This window comes from Chlorocebus sabaeus, chromosome 28, assembly GCF_047675955.1.
Source record: "Chlorocebus sabaeus isolate Y175 chromosome 28, mChlSab1.0.hap1, whole genome shotgun sequence".
Taxonomy (NCBI): domain Eukaryota; kingdom Metazoa; phylum Chordata; class Mammalia; order Primates; family Cercopithecidae; genus Chlorocebus; species Chlorocebus sabaeus.
The window spans coordinates 7,771,216-7,796,021 of NC_132931.1; the positions used below are offsets into that span (position 1 = coordinate 7,771,216).

A 24,806-nucleotide genomic window follows, 5' to 3' on the forward strand; every position below is an offset into this window, starting at 1 on the left:
AATGCAGTAATACAGGCTAAAGCATTTCCCCCTGCAGAGCGTGTTGCAACATTTATCAGTCACACTGAGAGTCCAGAAGATGAAGGAAAAGGTCACGTATTTCGCTGAGAACTTACCAAAGTTGAACTCCCTCACTTTCCGCTTCCCAGCATTGGCGGGTTCTGGGACTGGTGGCTGTGGTAGCTCATTGGTCTTTGGTCTCTTAGAAGGTGGAGAATAATCATCATCTTGAAAAAGAAAATGGTCATCACTGGAAGAACCGTCTTAGAGTTACAGTCACCTCCTGGTCAATTCCCAACATTGAAAAGGTGAGCGGGACTTGAAAACTATTTTGAGTATCAATAATTATTTCTGCATTGTGAGCTTTAGCAGGCTTTTTCCTAGTCACATTTGAAATTGTATTTGTTTGGAATGTGTTCAAGTGAATACTGCTTTTTCCTCTGTCTTTCTTCATTATTTTTTAGTTTGCTTCATTTGAATTGTCATTATAAATTTCCCCTTCTCAAATAACTTTCAAATTGCCAAGAACTATATTGTTTTAAGACTTTCAAGAAAAAACTTTTAATGAAGACAGCCACCTAAAGTTATACAAATAAGTAAAAGGGGATAAAATAAAGCTTAGATGGAAAAGATATTTAAGCTTATACAAAATTTAAGCATGCATAAGCAAGGGAAACTGGGTAACTATGTTCAAATACTTTTTTTTTTTTTTTTTTTTGAGACAGAGAATTGTTCTGTTGCCCAGGCTGGAGTTCAGAGGTGCGATCATGACTCACTGCAACCTCCACCTCCTGGGCTCAAGTGATTCTCATGCCTCGGCCTCCAGAGCAGCTGGGATTACAGGCACCCGCCACCGCGCCCGGCTAATTTTTGTATTTTTTTGGTAGAGATGGGGTTTCGCCATGTTGGCCAGGCTGGTCTCAAACTCCTGGCCTCAAGTGATCCACCCACCTCGGCCTCCCAGAGTTCTGGGATTACAGGTGTGAGCCACTGCGCCCGGCCTGTTCAAATACTTTTAACAAGTGCAAAATGTATGGGCTTAAAGAAATAGGGCTGCATTATTATGAAATGGATACTGTTGATTCAGTCCGCACAGAGGCTGCGTATAAAGGAGCAGTCAGCTATTCAAGCACAGCGCACAGCACACACGCTGTCGTGAGAGTTCCGTGTTCATTTCCTTGTGGATACACACCAGCAACTCACTCTGCTGTGACCCTTCAATACACTTCACGTTAGGATTAGAGACATCTGGGTCAAATCAGCTGCCACTGTCATCTCTAGTCCCTCAAAGTGTCAGGTAACATGCTATTAATATTGCTGCTCAAACATCATTTATAAAATACTGAAAACATCATTTTAAGAAATTCTTATTTAAAAACAAATGTGGTATGGTAAAGAAAATAATTATTGTGTTAAAGACAGTATCATAGGAAAAAAAGATCACGTGAGTAAAATAAGCTATCTTTTTAGATGGGTGTAATTGTTATTCTTGTTTTACAGCTAAAGAAATGCGCTCAGAGAATGTTATTTGATTGGACCGTGTTGTAGCTCTGGAGAGCACAGCTGAGACCAGACTGTGTGTGTAACTCCACTAGCCTATGAGGGTGCGTCTCATAAAGGTAAGAAATGCAAATTCGGCCTAATATACAACATCGCCCGGGCTCGCACTGGGTCACTTCTGTAGACACTTCTGTATTAATCAAGGGAAGGTAAAAATGCTTCTAGAAGGCGACTGGACACCAGCACCCTTGCATGCTGCCTTTGGGCTCTTCCTCTAAGGCCAACAGTGACCTGAAATTATTGACTGGGCTGACCATGCCAATCAACTGGAGAAAATGGTACCGAGGCCACCAACATCAGACAAATTCATTTTAGGACCTATTTATGTGCTTAGAAAGACAAAAGTGCTTTTGTAAACGATACTATTTCAGAAAAACATAATCATAGTAACAATTAATGACGCTATAAAATGCTGATGTGTTGAACGCTACTTTAGAAAAACATGTTCAAATCTAGGAAAAAATTTCTGATAGAAAACTATCGGCAGGGTCTCATTCTCTCTCTCTCTCTCTCGGCAGGGTCTCATTCTGTCTATCTACCTATCTATTTATCTATCTATCTATCTATCGGCAGGGTATCTATCTATCTATCTATCTATCTATCTATCTATCTTTCGGCAGGGTCTCATTCTATCGCCCAGGCTGGAAGGCAGTGGCATGACTGTAGCTCACTGTAGCCTCGAGCTCCCGGCCTCAAATGATTCTCCTGCTTCGGCCTCCCGAACAGCTGGAACTACCACACCTGGCTATTTTTCTTTTAATTTTTTTGTAGGGACAGGATCTCATTATGTTGCCCAGGCTGGTCTGCAACTCCTGGCCTCAAGTGATCCTTCTGCCTCAGCCTCCCAAAGTGCTGAGATTATAGGCATGAGCCATGGGGCTAGGACAGAAAACAATTTTAAAATGACAAACTACCTGTGAAAGAAGATTTGGCTGTCACCTGGGTTTGTATTACTGTAAGGATGAAAAATGGTCGAGACACCCTATAAATAGATTAAGGTTCCACCCTAAGTAAAAACAATCTGGAAAACAGAAGTGTATAAGTTTGGACCTCAATTCTGAAAATATACTTTTTTAAAAACCCTATTTTCCAACTCCCATACATATTTTAGAAACCTTAAGAGTATGTTTATGCTGGCTTCCAAAGGTTAAAACAAAATACACTCATTTCACCTATGAATACTGTCAAAGCATTATAAATGCTTAATATTGTTGTTATTATTTTTTTTTACAAACATTAAGTAGTAACTTCTAAAATAAAAGTATTTCCCCTATAGGTTAAGGTCTCCTAAGTATCCTCATAGATCATCATTTAAACTGACCATTCATTGAATGACAAACTGAAAGCTGCTAGAGTAGAATGACATGCGAAGGGAAACACAGCTGTAGATGGAATGGAGTGGACACCTGGAGAGCTCCATCCCATGAATCTCAGTCCAAATCCAAACTTCACAGCTGAGGCCCAGGGGAGGGGAAGACGGGTTTTCCTTACTGAATAGACTTCACTTTTTCAGCCACGCAAACGTTTTAGAACACAAAAGATTTAATAGCATAAATATATTTTATGAAGGTAATCCAATCGATCATCAACAAAAAAAAAAGAGAGAGAGAAAAAGGCAAATCTCCTAGAGTGCTTTTTTAATACAACAAAGACTATAAAATATTGAAAAGATCAGGGATATCACATTTTCTTCTTCACTGACAAATAATAAAGTTCAATCTGTTAAATGTTAACAAATCCAGAGATGAATGTCGTTACTTTATTTTTTGAGACAGGGTCTCACTTTTTCACCCAGGCTGGAGTGCAGCGGCAATACTCACTACAGCCTCGACTTCCCACGCTCAAGTGATCCTCCCACCTCAGCCTCCCAAATAGCTGGGACTACAGGCCTGCACCATCATGCCCAGCCATTTTTTTTTTTTTTTAATAGAGATGGGGGTCTCCCTATGTTGCCCAGGCTGGTCTTGAACTCCTGGCCTCAAGCAATCCTCCTGCCTTGGCCTCCCAAAGTGCTGGGATTATAGGTGTGAGCCACCGCATCCAGCTGAACGTAGTTATTGATAAAACATCACACCATATATTCTATTTTAAAAACCCTGTTTCATAAACTTTTTAACTAATTTTGGGTGTTTTAAGTCATATGGAACATGGCATTCAGGCATCAGAACAGCTATAAACTTCACCACATCCTCAATTTTTTCTGCAATGAACTCTTTGTTGCAATTAATTGGTTTTGAGAAAGTAAGAAAAAATGTGTTTCTCGACCTAAAATCTTTCCACAAAGGATCAAAAGTACTTTTTACTCTGAAGCATAAAACATCACCTAAAGCTCTAGGGCCTGCCCTCACATACTGGGCATTACTCTTCCAATTAGTCTGCTGTTTCCAAAGTATAAACAACCATTTTTGTGTAACAAGACACACGTTTCAGCATGCTTCAAATTCAAGCCCCAACTCTTAAGTGTTTCCATAATCAAAATGTAAAGATTTTAAGATTCATTTTAAGATAGTTCATTTTATTTTTTGAGATGAAGTCTCGCTCTGTCACCCAGGCTGGGAGTGCAGTGGCACAATCTTGGCTCACTGCAACCTCCACCTCCCACGTTCAAGCAATTCTCCTGCCTCAGCCTCCGGAGTAGCTGGGATTACAGGCGCCCACCACCATGCCTGGCTAATTGTTATATTTTTAGTAGAGATGGAACTTCACCATGTTGGTCAGGCTGGTCTCGAACTCCTGACCTCAGATGATCCACCCACTTCAGTCTCCCAAAGTGCTGGGATTACACCACCACACCTGGCCCATTTTAAGATATTTTAATATGCAAAAGGTGCTATTCATGAATTTACAATAGTTATGCTACCCACAGTAATAAAAGCGCTCCGCCAATACCTTCAAGTTGGCAACACCATCCCTAACTCAAAATTTGTATTTAGAAAACACCAACTTCCTTTTTGCAACATATTAACGAATATGCCTACAGATAATACAGGCTTCAGAGCGAAAGCTGTTTCTCACTGCATTCTGGCCAGTGACTCAATTAAATAGACTATGTTACAATGTCTTCTGACACTCTTATCTTCAACATAATCAGACTGGTAATGTGTTATCATACAATCTGATGTCTATTCAAAGTTAAAAAAAAAAAAACAATCAAAACCAGGTACTGTATCTATTTCAAAACCCGGAGGCATTAATTACCCTACACATTTCAAATAAATGGATGCATTCTTTCACCCATGGATACAACTTACAGCTCCTCTAAAACTCTTTACATAAACAATTGGGTATTCATTAAATGACTATTTGGCAGCAATAAAAATTTTTAAACAAAGTGTTCAAGTGCTAAACTAGGCACTAAAATTGACAATTATATCAATTTTAAAAGTGCTGCAGGGACATTTAAGAAAACACAAGAATTAAACAATAAACAGCAAAGCCTGATGGCTTTGTCTTCAAAATCTCCCCAGAATCAACCACTTCTTATCTCCCCTGCCACCAACCTGCTCTAAAGCACCCTTCTCTGTGCCCTAGGTAATTCCAAGAGGTCCCCAAGCTAGTTTTCTGTCAACACTATTGACTGCTGTAGGTATTTTCTTTTTTCCCCCCCTTTTCTCAACATAGTCGCTACGGTTCCTAGAAGTGAAGGAAAGTGTCACTCGTATTTTCAAAACACTCCTGGGGATTTGCTACTAAATTATTCACTACTAAATTCATAGCACCGTGGCCAGGCATGGTGGCTCACGCCTGTAATCCTAGCACTTTGGGAGGCCAAGGCGGGCAGATCACCTGAGATAAGGAGTTCAAGACCAGCCTGGCCAACATGGTGAAACCCCTGTCTATACTAAAAATACAAATATTAGCCGGGCATGGTGGCATGTGCCTGTAGTTCCAGCTACTTAGGAGGCTGAGGCAGGAGAATCCCTTGAACCCAGGAGGCGGAGGCTGCAGTGAGCTGAGATGATGTCACTGTACTCCAGTCTGGGCAACAGAGCAAGACTCCGTCTTTTAAAAAAAAGAAAAAAGAAAAGAGGCCAGGCGCGGTGGCTCATGCCTGTAATCCCAGTTCTTTGGGAGGCCAAGGCAGGTGGATCACGAGGTTAGGAGTTCAAGATCAGCCTGGCCAAGATGGTGAAACCCTGTCTCTACTAAAAATACAAAAAAAAAAAAAAAAAATTAGCCGGGCATGGTGGCGGGCGCCTGTAATCCCAGCTACTCGGGAGGCTGGGGCAGAGAATTGCTTAAACCTGGGAGGTAGAGGATGCAGTGAGCCGAGACTGAGCCACTGCACTCCAGCCTGGGCGACACAGCGAAACTCCATCTCAAAAAAAACAACAACAAAAAATTCTTAGCACCTGGCACATACAATGTGCTCAGTATTTGTGGAGTGATTAAATGAATATATGAATAGTATAGTCCTTAATTAAATGCAGCAGCCAAGTATCTGCCACTATCTTAAACATAAATTCCACAAAAAAGAGATGGTAGGTAATCCAACTGCCCATCATAAACCCTACTGAAATACTGAAACTCTAAAAAAGTGTTATTCAAATCTTAGTACATAATTCCTCTGAAACTCCTATTTTCACATATATAATTATGTATTCATTAAGTGTCTGATTCACAGCTATAAAAATAAAAAAACACAAAGTTTTCCAACGCTAACCTCCTCAGTTACAGAGATCCTAAAAAACCTACAGTACCAGCTGCAGTAAGTGTGCCATGTGTGGTCACGTGAGTCAATTATATTTGAAATTATTTACATACACCTTTCAAAATATGAGAAATTTAAAAAGTCAAAGAGTTTGACTTATTAGGAAGATGTAAAATTCATCACAAAATGAATTTACTTAAAATCATTTTAAGGGAAAAAATTCAGGTTAAGTAATGAACAGAGAGTTAGGCCACAGCAGAAGGCACACAGGTAACAGGTAAGTGACTCAGGTTTGGGAAGCTAGGCCTTAAGAAAGAAACCTCTTTTACACCGTTCTTAGCGCTCCCCGGACAGCCAGACCTGAAACAAGTCTGATAAGGTTTTCTCTGCACACATCAGAGATAACATACCTGACAGCAATTCACCTTAACCCAGAAATGTAGTCACGGTGTTTACGAAAACTGAGGCATGCGGTTCTATCAGTCCAAGGCTGATTTCCCAAACCTAAGTCACGTATGTTTTCAATGTTTACCACCGACTCCAAGTACAAATAAAACGCCACAAATGGAAGCGCACAGCTCAGAGCGCACCAGCAAGGGGTTAAGTGATGACCCTGTATCCACGAACACGTCCATGTCAGTGTCAAATTAGCCACTTCAGAACTCCACATAATTGCAAATGAAGATATCCAGGTTAAAAACACTGTGAAAAATCGGACAGACTTATTTATTTATTTATTTTTTGAGATGGCGTCTCGCTCTGTCACCCAGGCTGGAGTGCAGTGGCACGATCTCGGCTCACTGCAAGCTCCGCCTCCCGGGTTCCCGCCATTCTCCTGCCTCAGCCTCCCTGTAGCTAGGACTACAGGTGCCCGCCACTACGCCCAGCTAATTTTTTGTAGTTTTTAGTAGAGACGGGGTTTCACTGTGTTAGCCAGGATAGTCTCGATCTCCTGACCTCGCGATCCACCCGCCTTGGCCTCCCAGAGTGCTGGGATTACAGGCGTGAGCCACCGCGCTCAGCCTGGACAGACTTATTTGATGACAAAGTTCTGTTGTTTTTTTTTTTCTTTTCTATCAATGATTTGGGAAATGTGAAAAGATTTATATCTAAAATTAAGTCGTCTCCAGGCAAGTAGGAATATCTCAGTTTATTTCTGTCCATCTTCCTATCAAGCACGAGTATTTTCCAAAACAAAACTAAGATTATTCTCTAGATACACTTTTGCTTTTCAAGTTGCCTTGTTCTTAAGGCAGGATTTTTTTTTCCCACTGAACATTTTATATTAGAGATCTTTTTGCAGCTTATTGAAAACATTATCAGCATTTCAATGGCTATAAATTTTTCTGTTATGAAGATATACCAAAATTTTATTTCCCAACTATGGCTATCTAAATAGCTCCCACCATCTGGAAGTAACTTTTTCAGAAAGAATATACAATACACATTATTAACCAGAGGTGTGCATCTAAGTTCTCACTTGACCTTGTATCAAGACAATTTTTTATCTTCCTAAAAAAATTAGGAATACAATGGTTGATATAATTTCTATATAATATACATGTCTTTTATATGTACATATATAAAATGTGTATATGTGTAAGCACATATGACATGGAAAATGCTACCTTTTAAAAGAATTACTTTACTCAGACCTGGTATTTCACTGGTCTTCTGAAAAGAAAGAAGTCTACATAGCAAAATTCTGCTACTTAATCACAAATGTGAACGTTAAATCAGGCGTCCGGCACAACGTCTGAGTTTAAAAGAAATGAATGGCCTGGCGTGGTGGCTCACGCCTGTAATCCCAGTACTTTGGGAGGCCAAGGTTGGGGGGGATCACCTGAGGTCGGGAGTTCGAGACCAGCCTGACCAACACGGAGAAATCCCGTCTCTACTAAAAATACAACATTAGCCAGGTGTGGTGGCGCATGCCTGTGATCCCAGCTACTAGGCAGGCTGAGGCAAGAGAACTGCTTGAACCTGCGAGGCGGAGGTTGCGGTGAACCAAGATCACGCCAATGCACTCCAGCCTAGGCAACAAGAGTGAAACTCCGTCTCAAAAATAAATTAATTAATTAAATTAAATTAAATAAATGAGATTTATTACTCCATCCAAAACAGTTAAAGTTCAAAAAGACTGATGTACACTTCAGGTTCATGAGCCATTTATTTCTGGATTTTCTTAAAATATTTACATTCTAAACCATTTTAATACAGCCTCTATCTGCTTTAAGATTTGACAAATCAAAATGGTTATTAGTCCCACCTAAAAGCTTTATTTTTATAATTTTAATAACCTCCTATATTAATATCTCCATAGATAGGGCACAGCTGAGTATTTATAATATTTATATGTTCTTAAATTTTTTTCCTGTTAATAAGGTTTCTAACTAAAAAGGAATTAAATTTAAACTATTTATTGCTAGACTGTAAACAATTCAAAATGTTTTCGATTAGAAAAATTATATTAATGAAAAAAGAAATCTGTATATTAACACATGAAGTATGAAAAGATGTCTTATATTAGGTGGAAGCTACTAAAGGACTTATATTTTAGAAGCAATGAAGACAGACACGTTGAGTAGTTTGGAGTAGTCAAACACTAGAAATAACCAAGTGACATCAGGAGGCGACAGGTTGTTAAGACAGAAAGAGAGAGAGACAGCAAACCAAGAAAGGTTACGCAGCAGCTAGAAAAAAACTAATAAAGCACCAAGATGTACAGTTATGGGAGGGGGAGGCCTATGGAATATGTGATATTTTAAAATTTGCTTTGTAATGTGTGCTGAAAACATCAGTGTATTTTTGCAAAAATCAAGATATATACTGCAATTATTTCTCGAAGTAGACACAATAAGCTGACATACATCCCTCGGTATTAGGACTTGGGAGCAGAGTGAGGGTGAAGAAGACGTTCCACTGTGCAATTTACTGTACCATTTTCACATTTTACCATAAGAAAGAAGTACTTTGAGGGGAAGAAACTTACCAAAGTACTGTGAGACATTAATTTATTATTATTTTTTTTAAGATGGAGTTTTACTCTGTCGCCCAGGCTGTAGTGCAATGGTGTGATCTCAGCACACTACAACCTCTGCCTCCAGGGTTCAAGTGATTCTCCTGCCTCTGCCTCCCAAGTAGCTGGGATTATAGGCACACACCACCACACTCAGTTAATTCTGTATTTTTAATAGAGATGGAGTTTCACCATGTTGGTCAGGCCGGTCTTGAACTCCTAACCTCAAGTGATCTGCCTACCTTGGCCTCCCAAAGTGCTGGGATTACAGGTGCAAGCCACCGTGCCCAGCCGTGAGACATTAATTTAAAAGGAAAAACGCAATGCTCATTTAATAATTATTAATATGAAGTGATAGTTAATAATTCTATTAGCTGAATTTTCAAATAATTCAGGATAAACTGTCTCAGCTGATCAAGTTCATGCTTATCTTTGGAGAAAAAAACAAAACTAGGTTTGAAGCAATCTTAGCTATAGAAGAATATTGTAGAATAACAGTTCTGAAAGATAAATTGTATGTCAGCCTTTAAGTAGTATTTGCGGGTCGGGGCGGGGGGAACTTGCTTTAAAAATTACTTACTAAACTATCAACACTTTCTCCTCCACTTTACTTTTAATTAGAAATTAGGGATTCCAGCTCCAAATAAGTCTTCTTCTATCACAACCCCATAGATTATAGAATCTGTTTCTGTGTGTATCAAGTCTGGTCATAATTTTCTTTTACTCTTCTCAATTCCCACTGATAGCAAGGATAGCTTGGGCCACCTGTGGGCCAGTGCTAATTCTCACGGCTTCATTCTGTCATCTAAAACTCCCAGAGCACTGGGGTGCACTGCTGGGGAGTGGGCTGCTTTGGTCACACAAACACATGTATTCGTCCCACAAGTCTCCTTTCAAAATGAATGAAATGCATATTTAGCAATGTGAATGTGACAAATATTTTTATGACCAGAAGTAAACTTTGGAATCAAGGCTTTTAGATAACTAACCTTCAATAGTCACCTCAACTTCAGGGTCCTCACTTGTTTCTGAAGGGACATGTTGAGTAGAATCTTGAAAAAAATAAAATTCTAAAATGACATTCATTATTAAGCATTTTTCCATATGTTCCAACATTTTACTGATTTGATAACTCCAGAAGCAGCCTACTATAAAAATTCACTGGCATTTTAATTCATTTCATATTAATGAAATTAAAATTTGACCCTTTTCATTATAAATAGGGATAAAAGAAAACAAAAATTAGAAAAACTCTGGAAAAATTTAGATAATAACATGTTACCTGCAGAAATTGGCTCAAAAAAAATCCCATAGTCTTGGAGGAATGAGGGTCTGACAAAGTCACAAATGAATTTCCTGCCACAGCTAGAAGATGCTCGGATAGAAACAAATGCTTTCTACTTGGGTTAGAATTTCTCCTCTCCTTTCAGAAATGTGAGGAGTGGTTTCTACTGTTCAATAAAACCACAACCCAGGCTTTGCAATGGAGACTTTCCTATCAAGAGACTGAGTGTCACAAGTGCACACAGGACTATATCCTCTGGCTTTGTATGCAACGTATTTCAAAAATTAAAACGTTCATTCATATTTGTTCCTACACAAGACAAACGTACATCAGAATGTTAGTGCTAGAAGCTTAGAGAGTATTTTCATTAGTTCTCTTTCGTTGTGCAAAGGTCGAGAGATTAATTGATTTGCCAAAGATTATGTTTACTTGTTAGTAAAGGAATAAAGGCCAGAACCCAGATTCGATTCCACTCTGTTAACACTGGAAGATGACAGTAAAAATGTCCTAAAAACGCAGTCTTCAAGATGCAGTACCTGCCGACGGGGCTGCAAGGCGGTGAGCCCTCGTACTGCAAAGTTGTGATCTATTACCCAGGTCTTGTTGTTCTAAATCCCGCCTATTCAAAACTGAAAACTCTGTCACAGAGAAAATACCCACCTCCACACGGTAAAGCATACAACATTCACCCACACAATCTTCTATAAAAAGAGCTGACAGGGAAATGTAACCAACGGTTTAAAATGAGCATATCAGTATTTCTGAGAGAAATGTATTCCAGGGAGAAACCCTAATTCTGTAACTGAATTTGGAGAAACCAGCCTCTACTGGGGGACTTTTAAGATTGTCTTTTCCCTCAAAGAAGGTAAAAGATCAAACAAATGATTTATTTTAATTAAAATACAAATGTAAATACAATGGAATATAAGCAGTTACACAGTAGACCCCTCTTTTCATTCTAGAAAAATAAGGTATAACGTGACCGATTTATGAGAGAAATAATCCTAAAACAAGATTCGGATACCTTACCAGTCATTTTCCTTGGGGGAAATCTACAAAAATTTGTGTGGAACTGTTTAAACCCCTTGGAAGTAAGAAGTCACCCTGTATGATAAGTTTAACTCAGGATTCTAAAGAAAAAGAACTGTACCTCAGTCAGGTGTTCCATCCTAAAACCAAAGTTGTAGAGCTGGTAAACTGACAAAGTCGTTTATGGAGTAGTTGTGGGTATAAAATAAAGGGAGAAACTCTCTCCTTTATAAATTTTATGTAGACTATATTCTTACCCTACTGAAAGACTAGAAGTATTAAACAGCACGTTTGAAAATAAAATACGAATGGAGCTAGTCATTGTAATTCTGAAACACTGAAGCTATTCTTCCTTAAAAGATCTTTAATATGGCACACGAAAACCAGGACAAAAAAAAGAGTAGCATTTTGCATCATGTAAGAGCTTTACTTACCACTTAGTTTTCAATCCCATAGGCTTTATTAATCAGTATGGTCAAAGAAGCATATTACATCTTAGAACTTAAAAAAAAAAAAAATAACCTGTTGGCTAGGAAGGCATACCAAAGGAATCACCTTTTATTTCCAAATGAGGTGTTTTAAGGATAATAGAATCTATAAAATAGAATAAACATACAACAAATAGTGTAAAATATGCAATCTCTTTTTCTCCTAACCTTCTGCTGGGACTTCCATTTCTGTGCCTTCGTTGCCCTCTGAAGAATGATGGCTTCCTAAAAAGAAAATAGACAACGTATAATAAACCAGTAAAAACTGACACTGAAAGATGAAAGAGAATCTAGGTAACAATGCAAACAATGTAAGACGTAATGAACATATGCAAAATGGTTGTCTAACTCTTTAGCCATTAAGTCAAACAATGTTTTCTAATTCAGAAAAGAATACAACGCTTCTATTTGGAAGCAAAAAGAACTGTTTTAAAACACAAATACAGAGCAGACCTAAGTAGGTTTGGGGATTGAATATTAGTTACTATAACTACATGATAAAATTACTAGATATTGGAATCTGAGGAAGTAGATTTATGCTTCAAGCACCAGGCTCATCTGACAGTGACACACATACACACACGGATCAGAGTCAATGCTTGCTGTGCTCAGACACGTAATTAACTCTCTGTAAGGAAGCTCAGGGTTTGCTGTGGAAAACGTTTCATGCTTTCCATTTTCACTAGGGCGAAAGCCATGGAAACTCAATCCCCGTCATTTCATCAAAGTTGTACTTAAAGGAAACTCGTAAGTTAAAATTTAAGATACTACCTTTAGTCTCAAAAGCATTTTAAGTCAGGTAATATAATCTGCCTGCTTCTAAAAACTGGAACATAAAGCATGATCAGTTAGGCAGTCACAAGGTAAACAGGCTCATCCTACTAGAGCAGAAGTTTTACTCACGAAAAGGAAAGAAAGAATCTAAGCCATCAGAGAGCCACTTAGGATTAAGAACGCAAGCTGCCCCCTAACTGGTATCCTCTGTCCTTAAAGATCTGAGCTACTAACATGGAAAAGATGGAAAAACATTGCCTTTAAGTACCAATAAAAACATATTACCTATCAGTAAGAATACATCGCTTGAGGGGAAAGGAAGCAGATGCTCATCTATTTTGTCTTATCTATTGAGAACTAAGTTCAGAAGCTATACTGAAAGTAAGATATAAGTTATAAATGTATTTTATCTTGATTTTTAAAGAGCAATCCTTACAGTCTGAAAAACTGTCATTTGGTGGCTAATATCCTTGAATTCAAAGTACCATACTGAGGTCACATCTTTTTGGTTCTCAGTATCTAGCTTTAGCATGTCACAATTATCTGGGGATTCTTTTCCACTTCCTTTGCATTGTGAAAACTCACCTGAACTCAAAACTGTACGTAAATCTATAAACCTATACCTACGAGTCAATCTTCAATTCATTTTTAAAATATGCTTTCTCTACATACTTCCTTTCTCTTTTTTTAATCTTAATATTTGAATTTATGGAGCATTAAGTTCTTTGACTGTAAAAGTCAAAGAAAAAAGGGATGTGAGGTCAAAAGAATGAGAGCGAAACGACAAGGTCAGTAGGTAAAAAGGAAAATTTCAGCAAAGAGTAACAGTTAAGATGACTGTTCGTGTAAGCAACAATTCTATATGTCTTTTAAAATCCAAAATAAACAATTACATTTACATTATATGCTAAGCCTAAAGATAATACATCTTATGCACTCAAAGCCAGAATAGATAGAAGTAAACGCCATTACTAATAGCCTATGAGTATCAAGTTTCGGAACACTATAAAAAATTGCCAAAAAGGCAATCAACTTGAAACTTACAGATTAACAAGTGCTATTTCAGAATTCTTCTAAATACTAAGTATCAACATGACCTTATCAATATTCGCATCGCTAACCAATACAACAGTAACCTGGCTTCTGACTGTTCTGAGATAAGGTATAAATGTGTACTTTACCTTCAATAGGAAAGTGTGTCATGTACCCATTTCGAGATTCATTACTAGATTCACAAAAGGGAAAATTGATTTTGAAAAATTGTTGCTTGTGAAGTTCATTTATATGTTAAAAAAAAAGGCCAATACATTTTTTTTCCTTTTCCATTTAGAAAAGTAACACGATACTTATAAATATTAAAACACAGTCTGTGCAATATAAGGAAACATTAAATATGAGCAGTATGTGGGAGAACGGGAGTGAAAAGATTATACCTTGCAAAGGCTTCGATAAGGGCTGTTTTTCATCAACATCATCGGTTTCAGAAGGGCCTGCTTTGGGATACAAAGATAATACTTCAAAAGTAATCCCCCGCCCCCCCCAAAAAATGTGGGATGACTTCAGTCAACAAATTTGGGTGAGATACATGGAATGGCCTTTTTATAAATAAAAAAGAAAAAAATTTTTTAAAGAAGACTGACAAAATGAGCAATGTCAATTCATGATCTTGGTGAATGGAAAAATGTAATCAGGTAAATTCATATGTAAACAGTCAAAAGAAATTTTGAAGATGACTGGACATATGGATTGAATGGGAATGGTATGTCTAAAATGGAAGATATGGGTTTTTTAAAACAGTACAATGTTTATAACAGTAAACTGTAACTTTTACTTCATAGAGATTACAAATGCAGGTTTATCTCACAGGTGTATATGTTTCTTCTTTGGCAAATATTTGCTTACGCTTTTGTCATACTGAAGAAAAATGCAGAACCAAATGTTATATACCTTCCTTAGAATCTCTAAAATAACGTAAACCATCTCCTTGCATGTCTACTCAAATAGAAATGTGACAAACTAACAGCTATTAATTCATTTTCCCTTTCTTCCAGCACCACGGGCATTTTTTCTAATAAGATTCTTTCCAAAAAACAGAACGTACTCTGAGTTAAATTTAACTTCACAAACTGCTATATTTTGACAACACACTTAAATGTTATCATCAAACTTTTTAATGATTAAAGTAGTAATAGTTTTAAAGTAGAAAACAAAACATGGTGTTTTCAATGGCTATTTAACATAAAACACATTTTGGCATTAATAAGACTACAAATCAGTTAACTATCTCTGAAGAGAACTGAGAAAACATCCTAAGTCGTTTGAAATGCTTCATTCATTAAAGCCTAAGAAATTTCACAAAGATGCACCACACTACACATTACAGGCAAAGGACACATCAGAGAAAAAAATCAATTGCATGAGAAATAAAGAAATAGTTTCTATTTGGAATCTCAAAGGACAGCAAGTCTTTGAATGTAGACTCCTAAATTCAAATGCTAGATCCACTGCTTCCTAGTCTTCTGACTCTGAGTAAAACATACAGAACTCGTGAAAAGGAAGATGTGCTATTTACAGGATTTAAAAATGCAATGTTAGTGAAGGCTACTAATTGACCTCTAAGTACTGCTTTAGCTGCTCTCACAAGTTTATGTGGCATTCTCGATATTCTGGTCTAAATATTTTTAATGAGGCCCTCATTAAGTCAATTATAAGCATGTTTCCTAGGATTCCCACTGTATTATGTTTTCTATTAATAATTTAATTTCAGTATGTTCAGAGAATGTATTAAGACTACCTGTGAACAAGTATACAGTCAATTTTTATAAATGATTCATGCTTTGTAAATAAACTTATTTCCTGGGTACACAGTTTTCTTTAGTTAGCTTAAATATATTAACTATAGTTAAAATACTCTATGTAACATATAAATGTTATAAAAGTATTCATCAGTTAGACATATATCATTGGTTAAAATCTCCCACATGACTGTACATATCTACAGAGACTTATAACTTGTAAATAATTTTTACTTTTACTTTGAGGATACATTGTTAGGCACATACAAACTAATGGTTGTTGTATCAACTTAGTGACTGATTCCTTTAAATATTACGTAGTCTTATTCTACCCCTGCTGCTACTGTTTTTGGCCTCCAATATTGCTAAACGATATATTTTTTAGTTGGTATTTACTCAGCCTACCTTCATGTATCACTATACTTCCAAATTATTTTAATGTCACGTATTTGAATTTTATTCACCCTAAAAATGGTACTTGATTTTATTCACCCTAAAACATACTTAACCTCCACCTCTCAAATGCTTGAGGTGCCTACCAATCATTGAGAAAACCAACACATTCCCAACACTCACATTTGAATGCCACTATTTTACAGGAGCACTGAGGTGCACAGAGAAATATATCCAAGCCTATTTTGGAATACAAAAGGTTTTAGAAGAAAACATCAATGTCCTTATGTAAAAGAACGAATAAATGAACTGTATTATAATCACACAGTGTAACTACCATGATGACATGATTAAATCTAGTTGTGACAAAATAGATAAATCCCAGCTGAGGCAGAGAATTGCTTGAACCTGGCAAGCAGAGGTTGTAGTGAGCTGAGATTGCGCCACTGCACTCCAGCCTGGGCAACAGAGCAAAAATCCATCCCCTACCCCCGAGAAAAAAAAGATAAATCTTGAAAACTTAAATTGAGTGACAGACTATACTCAACAACATATACAGTGTACCACACAGAGTCCTTCAAGAATATTTACATACTAAACCACAACACCACCATCAGGAAGGACAATTCTCAGTTTTCAAGATCATGGTCAACTTAAGAAGAATAGAGAGAGAAGTGGGAATTTGGGAGAGCCCAAAGAAGGGCTTCAATGAAATAGTTACACGTTACTTCTTGGAGGGAGGAGAGAAGAGACGAATACTATGGTTCCCTAAACCTGGGCAGATTGATACTATACTTTTAGGTTTTAAATATTTCATTTTAAAAAAGCATGGTAGCGCTTGTAATCCCAGTACTTTTGGAGGCCCAGGCGGGTGGATCACCTGAGGTCAGGAGCTCGAGACCAGCCTGGCCAAGATGGTGAAACCCCATCTCTACTAAAAAACACAAAAATTAGCCAGGTGTGTCGGCACACATCTTAATCTCAACTACTCGGGAGGCTGAGGCAACAGAATCACCTCAACCCGGGAGGCAGAGGTTGCAGTGAGCCAAGATCGCGCCACTGCACTCTAGCCTGGGCAACAGAGTGCGACTCTGTCTCAAAAAACAAAAAACAAACAAAAAAAAGAGAAATGAAGGCCTATGTCCACACAAAAGCTTGTACACAAATGTTCACAGTACCTGTATTTGTAATGGCCCCAAACTGGAAGAACCCAAATGGCTATCAACAGACAAAGAGATGAACAAATTTTGACCCAGGCATACAAAAGAACACAAATTAACAATCAAATGGAATCTACTACCGATACATGCAATGCTGTGGATGAATTTGAATTTCAAAACAATCATGTGAAATCAAAGAAGCCACACTGCTCCCCGCCCTATGAAAATAGTCCATATTTTATTATTTCATTCATAAGACTTTATAGAAAATGCAAACTAACCTAAATCAGAAAACAGATCCGTGTTGCCTGAATACTGGGCAGGGCAATGAATGACAAGGGGACACAGGAAACTTTTGGGGTTATAGATATTTCATTATCTTGGATGCAGTGAAGATGATGTATTAGGTATGTACATGGCAAAGCTAACCAGGTTTTTTTAAGTGTTTAATATACTATAATTATGCAGTGAGAAAAAATTAAGCTGATGATATATCTGCATTTGCCTAATAGGTTTATTTTATTTTGCAACACTACAACCTGGGATTGAATTCTAAATTGTGCCACAACTTTTGCTCATCCTTTTTAAGAACATGAATGGCTATTTTACATATCCCCTATGGATTGTCTGAGTCGATCTTATAGCCCCATTTTTAAAATGTTTTATGCCAGTGACTGAATTATAAATATATATGTTAATCAAGAACTGATCAATAAAATACTATTTAAGAAATTAAAGCAATTGATGAGCAAATTTTAACTTTAACCACAAATAATTTTTAGAATGAAAAACTGCATTAACTCGATTTACCTTGAATGTTATATTGATAATAATCAGGATCTTCTGATTCTTCCTTTACCGTCACAGCTGCCATTTCCAGGGAGATGCCTAGAAAAGCAAATGCAATGATATGATTGCATGTCAGAACTTACAGCTAGATTGTGTAGGGAAATCCTCTTTGCCCTCCCAATAAATACAGCAATGCGTATTTACTTTAAATAAAGACTTTAGGTCTTTGAAAAGACAAAAGTAGGTAGCAGAAGGTAAAAATCACCTATAATCCCAGCCAGCGCAAAATTTTAACCATTCATTAATATTCTGCAATTATTTGCTGCTCTTTTCGCCAGCAAATTCTTATCTTTAGAATCAAAGAAAAGTTTGCCACACTCCCTTTTCACTTAATGTTAAAAATACTTTTATAAACCATTGAAACACACTTACAAACATCAGCTTTAATAACTCAGTATTCCAAAGGAGAGACAGCATCATGGTTAACAATTTCAATAACGAAATACATTGATTTTTTTTCGCCTAATAAATCCCTTTTATTACAAGGATTTGTGCCAGGGTACAAAGCACACCTTTCTGCACAAGGCTTTGTCCACAATTAGGACAGGTGATTTGAAGCAGACCTTTGTGGCCAGATACAAAAGAGTACATGTTGTGCAAATTCCACTCGTAGGAAGGTCAAAACAGGCAAAAGCAATCGATGTTATTAAAAAGCTGACTTTGGGAAGGGCCGAGATCGTGCCACTGCACTCCGGCCTGGGTGACATGGCGAGACTCCGTCTCAAAAAAAAAAAAAAAAGAAAGAAAAGGAAATGAACAATGCATGGGTGCACATACACGTTTCAGGCTGAAATATTCAACCACAGTCATACCAACCCTAACACGAATGAAATCGTGAGCTCTGACTTGGGCAACTTTGTAAAGAATATTTTCAACTCTAGAGAAAGAGCTCAAAGAGAGTTAAACTGATACACAAAGGGTATGCATCCCTGAAGCAACAAGCAAACAAAGGAGTTACTCCACTGCCTTCGATCACCAAGGGGAAAGTGTTTTGCTGCTACACAGTGGTGGCAGACAACACTGCATCTGAGACCTTTGCGATTCTCTGGGCTAACTTAGCACTTTCATGTCCATCAGTAAAAGCGAATAGAAAATTACGGCTAACAACCGGGCATGGTGGCTCATGCCTGTAATCACAGCACTTTGGGAGGTCCAGGCGGGCGAATCACCTGAGGTCAGGAGTTCAAGACCAGCCTGGACAACATGGTGAAACCTCATCCCTACTAAAAATACGAAAACTAGCCGGGAGTGGTGGCACGCAACTGTAGTCCCAGCTACTCGAGAGGCTGAAGCATAAAAATCGCCTGAACCCAAGAGGCGGAGGTTGCAGTGAGCAGAGATGGCGCCACTACACTCCAGCCTGGGTGGTACAGCAAGACGAGGGAGGGAGGGAGGCAGGGAGGGAGGAAGGAAGGAAGGAAGGCAGGCAGGCAGGCAGGCAGGCAATAAATTACAGCATTATAGCTAACAAAAAAGGCAGAGCCACTGGGGATTCAGACCCTTCAGGGATAAAAATTTGGGTCACTCCAATCGGCTGCAGAACCCCACACATACTGGCTGGGTGCAGTGGCTCACGCCTGTAATCCCAGCACTTTGGGAGGCTGAGGTGGATGGATTACCTGAGGTCAGGAGTTCAAGACCAGTCTGGCCAACACGGTTAAACCCCGTCTCTACTAAAATAAATAAATAAATAATACAAAAATTGGCTGGATGGCACACGCCTGTAATCCCAGCTGCTCGGGAGGCTGAGGTGGGAGGATCACTTGAACCTGAGCCGCGGAGGTTGCAGTGAGCCGAGATCGCACGACTGTGCTCCAGTCTAGACGACAGAGTGAGACTTTGTCTCAAAAAATATAAATAAATAAAGTAAAAAGGTAAATCCAAAAAAAAGTCTGGTAAGCAGCAGAAGCGTAGACTGTGGCAACTATGCCTACTCTCTTTCTTGTCTGTTACAAATGTGTTTGTGTAAAGATTATGCGTTTGCATATACTAACTATTCTCTTCTGTGCAGTAGTATTTCACAATAGTTTGGTTGGAGGTTTCCTTTCCATTTGTCCATTAGACTAGAGATTACTCAATTAGGTTTGGGCTGCATTTAAAGAGCAGGTGATATAGCTCGCGACTTTTAAGTCAGTCTCCCAGTGATGGGTGTGACTGCTGGAACACTGTGTCTCCCCATTTTGAGGAGAGGGTAAAAATGGATTTCTTTGTAGGAAGTCACGTTACATCTCTTTAGATGGAAGAGTTGTCTCGTTGTTGTATAGGAGGTCAAATGTGCAGGGAAGGGTGTGTATATATGCTGAGTAGCCAAAGAGAACACAGCCTGGGCCAGCCGCAAAACTGATGTCTCTCAGTTGCAAACCCATCCTCTGGGTTTCTGCTGAAGCTTGAGTTCTGCACAGCAGCTGCCTCTGTGTAAGTCTCTGCCACAAGGATACACTACAGAGAGACAGGCTAGAGGAGGGGAAGGGATCTGGGCCTTCCTTTTGGCTCCTTGTCTGCATTCTCATCCCAAAAAGGTGACTCCTCGGTATCCTCAATCAGCCTGGCCAAAGCAGGCCCTCCCATCACAACAGCTGTGCCTGGTTGGCAATGTCTCTGACACTACCAGAAGCAGCCTCGCCACGCCTGTCAGCCACCAGCACCAGTCAAACACTACCCCACCTCAGAAGTCAGATGGAAAGCTGACGGGGTGGCAGTCACTGCCTAGAATTGTTCTTTAAAGAAAACTTTAGTATTCTCGTTTAGGTTTTTAGGTTACAAAGTTAAACAACTTTATAACTAATTAACAATCTTTTTTTTTTTTTGAGACAGAGTTTCACTCTTGTTGCCCAGGCTGGAGTGCAATGGCACGATCTTGACTCAATGCAACCTCCACCTCCTGGGTTCAAGCAATTCTCCTCCCTCAGCCTCTTGAGTAGCTGGGATTACAGGCGCCCACCACGCCTAGCTAATTTTTTTGCATTTTTAGCAGAGACTAGGTTTCCCCATGTTGGCCAGGCCAGTCTCGAACTCCTGACCTCAGGTGATCCACTCACCTCAGCCTCCCAAAGTGCTGGGATAATAGGCATGAGCCACCGCACCCGGCCAACAATCTTTATGTTAAATTTTCTCTGTTCCAATAACTGATATGGTTTCTGTCTCCTGACTGCACCCTGGCTATACATGTAAATAAAATCTTCTTTGCAGGATAAATTAAGAATATAAAGATGCAAAGTGTAAAAGAGAAAACAGAAACCTATAATGATGCTGATGCGTACATAAAGACAGTTGAAAGAATTCGATTAAATACATGGGGTTTCCCAATTCAGCATGTTTCTTTTTGGAAGCAAACTAAATATTCAGGAGATGAATACATGAATTAAGGGGAAAAATTTGCAAAATGATGATTTTTTTTTGGCACAATCTACTAAAAACTACACAAAAATGTGAGATTTCCTATGGAGTGAAAATAAAGAAAAAAGAAAAACCTTCTGTAAAACCGGCAAACAGTGTAAAAGACTCAAATACCTTTTCCAAAAAAGGATAATTCAACACTTTTCTTGCAGCTCTCCCAAAATATACTTACACACATAAAAGCTCTCATTCACATGCACGCACACATGTTAACGCCCCCTTCCCGCCTCCCCAACAACTCATTCGAGATGCCCTTAGATGGGGTCAAGCAGGGTAGGTGGCTGCCCAGAAAGCATGGCAGAATGAGAAGGCTGACGAAGGGCCGGGAAAGGGGCTGGGGAAGCTGCCAAGGGCCTGGGCAGACAGAGGGAGATGAGGGGGCCAGCAGGGTGGTGACAGCCCACTAAGGAGCATCTCGTGTGAATAAGGGGCACAGGGCCGAGCAGCGGGAGGCTTGACAGTGGCACTGGGACACAGAGTAACACTGGGGAAATGATGAAATAAATAAATATGCTGAGGACATCTGGATGCCATGGTTCTAGGACAGAACCGAATTATAAACAGGGGATCGGGCGCACTGGCTCATGCCTGTAATCCCAGGACTTTGGGAGGCTGAGGCGGGCGGATCACTTGAGGTCAGGAGTTCAAGACCAGTCTGGCCAACCTGGCAAAACCCCGTCTGTACTAAAAATACAAAAATTAGCCGGGCATGATGGCGCATGCCTGTAATCCCAGCTACTCGGGAGGCTGAGGTGGGAGAATCGCTTGAACCCACAGGCAGAGGTTGCAGTGAGCCGAAGTTGCAAGACTGCACTCCAGCATGGGTGACAAAGCAAGACTCCGTCTCAAAAAATAAACAAACAAATAAGGCATTAAATAGCACTTTTATTTGAGAATTGAAAATGGTCTCCTTGGAGAGGGGAAAACGGAAGTGCAGAGGGAAGGAGGAGACAAAGGCGGCATTCTATTGATTTTTGTAAAAAGCACTACAGAACAGCCGACCTCTTATATTATATGTCTGTATAACTGGAAAAGAAGACAATACACTTTATCTACAAACGTGTAACTGGCAAAGAACTCTGCCTACCACTTACTGAGCAAATTACCTTTCTGGGTCTTAATGTGATAACATTAACAAACAGTGTCACAGTTGGAATACATTAGTAGTGACTGCCTCTTTCTTATCAAAAACAAAGCAATAATTGAGTCAAACTATAACCTTCTACACTACGGAAAAGTCTTCCTTAATTTCACCATTGATTCTAAAAGCACTAGTACGTACCAGAATCTTCTGTGGGTTCAGTTTTCACTTTGATGGGACCACAACTGCAAGGAGAAGAAAGCCCTGATCAAGCCATGTGCTGGTGACAGTCACACCCACAACATTCAAAGTCTCTGGGTCTCAAAGTGTAAGATCCCTCCCTTGACCAAGGCAGGTGCCAACCTGACTCAGCTTAAAACTGGCATATTTATTTCTTGCATAAATAAGAGTTATTGGGCCGGACGCAGTGGCTTACGCCTGTAATCCCAACACATTGGGAGGCTGAGGCAGGTGGATCACAAGGTCAGGAGTTCAAGACCAGCCTGGCCAATATGGTGAAATCCCGTCTCTACTAAAAATACAAAAATTAGCCAGGTATGGTGGCGCTCGCCTATAGTCCCAGCTACTCAGGAGGCTGAGGCAGAAGAATTACTTGAACCCAGGAGGCAGAGCTTGCAGTGAGCTGAGATCATGCCACTGCACTCCAGCCTGAGTGACAGAGGGAGACTCTGTTTCCAAAAAAAAAGTTATCAACTGAACTTAGGACTTCAATTTCTATCTATCTTTTGGGGAAAAAAGTACTATAAAATACTACAGAGTAACATATTAAGAGTTATAGGGCCAGGCACGGTGGCTCACGCCTGTAATCCCAGCACTTTGGGAGGTGGAAGCGGGTGGATCACCTGAGGTTAGGAGTTCAAGACCAGCCTGGCGAACATGGTGAAACCTCGTCTCTACTAAAAATAGAAAAAAATTAGCCGGGTGTGGTGGCACATGCCTGTAGTCCCTGCTATTTGGGAGGCTGAGACAGGAGAATCACTTGAACCCAGGGGAGCGGGGAGCGGAGGTGGCAGTGAGCCGAGATCACGCCACTTCACTCTAGCCTGGGCAAAAAGAGCAAAACTCCATCTCAAAAAAAAAAAAGAGTTATCAACTGAACTTAGTACTTTAATTTCTATCTATCTTTTGGGGAAAACAGTACAATACTACAGAATAGCATATTAACTTCCAAATACCACTCTAAGGCCAATTCACAGTGCGGCCAATGCCACTGGCTTTTCCCAGGAACTCTACTATTCAGAAATACCAAGTCAAAGAGGGCATATTCACAAGATCTCCAAATGATATCCTTACCTATTAAACTTTAAGATGTGTGACATAAGGCCTTTTTAATATTCTAATATTTCAATTATCTAACAACTAAAACTTTGTGAGATGTGGGAGTTAAACAGCAGTAATGAAATTAGGTTTTACCTTCCACCTGGAGATAGTATTGACCTGTCAGCATCTGTTACCATCACACGACCACCTACGTACAAAAAAAAATTGGCGTTAGTTTTGCAACATTTCAAATATCATACTTCTAAAGCCTTTAAATATAGAATGAATGGGGTAGAACTAGGCTTTGCAGCTCTGGATCACACCAGAACAAACATTGCTTTTCATCCCTTCACCCAACCACACCCTCCTTGAATGAAAAAGCTCTATTTTCATCAGTGAGAGAAATGCAGACACATACCATTTGTCTAGTAAGATGGAAATGGAGAATGACTCTGCTGACGTATAAATGACGAACACATTTTTCTTTTTCTTTTTTTAGAAACAGGGTTTTACCCTGTTGCCCAGGCTGGTGTGCAGTGGCATGATCATAGCTCACTGCAGCCTCCAACTCCCGAGGATCAAGCAATCCTCCTACCTCAGCCTCCTGAATAGCTGGGACTACAGGGGCATGCATTACCACTCCTAGCTAATTGTTTTCTACTTTTTGTAGAAATTAGATCTTGCTATGTTGCCCAGGCTGGTCTCGAACTCCTGGACGCAAGGGAGACTCCCACTGTGGTCTCCCAAAGTGCTGAGATTAGGCTGGGCGCGGTGGCTCACACCTGTAATCCCAGCACTTTGGGAGGCTGAGATCGGTAAATTGCTTCAGCTCAGGAGTTCGAAAGCAGCCTGGCCAACATGGTAAAACCCCATCTCTACTAAAAAATATAAAAATTAGCTGGGTGTAGTAGCAGGTGCCTGTAATCCCAGTTACTCGAAAGGCAGAGGCAGGAGATTTGCTTGAACCCCAGAGGCGGAGGTTGTAGTGAGCCAAGAGCGCGCCACTGAACTCCAGCCTGGGCGACAGAGCAAGACTCCATCTCAA

The 24,806-nt window shown here is 39.5% G+C and overlaps 1 protein-coding gene across 6 annotated transcripts in view; it reads right to left on the reverse strand.

Moving 5' to 3' along the window:
* The window catches only part of GTF2I (general transcription factor IIi), a 103,454-nt gene that overhangs the window by 33,932 nt on the left and 44,716 nt on the right, over positions 1 to 24,806 (reverse strand). For 3 of the 6 annotated variants that reach the window (XM_037990519.2, XM_073012677.1, XM_008018314.3), the window contains exons 7-13: positions 23,915 to 23,969; positions 22,682 to 22,725; positions 17,965 to 18,042; positions 14,240 to 14,299; positions 12,201 to 12,257; positions 10,220 to 10,282; positions 117 to 227 (exon numbers count right to left, since the gene is read on the reverse strand). In XM_037990519.2, the coding sequence (XP_037846447.1) occupies positions 117 to 227; positions 10,220 to 10,282; positions 12,201 to 12,257; positions 14,240 to 14,299; positions 17,965 to 18,042; positions 22,682 to 22,725; positions 23,915 to 23,969 (468 nt within the window). The remainder of the gene's footprint in view (positions 1 to 116; positions 228 to 10,219; positions 10,283 to 12,200; positions 12,258 to 14,239; positions 14,300 to 17,964; positions 18,043 to 22,681; positions 22,726 to 23,914; positions 23,970 to 24,806) is intronic. The other 3 variants (XM_037990521.2, XM_037990522.2, XM_037990524.2) reach the window with 3 other exon arrangements.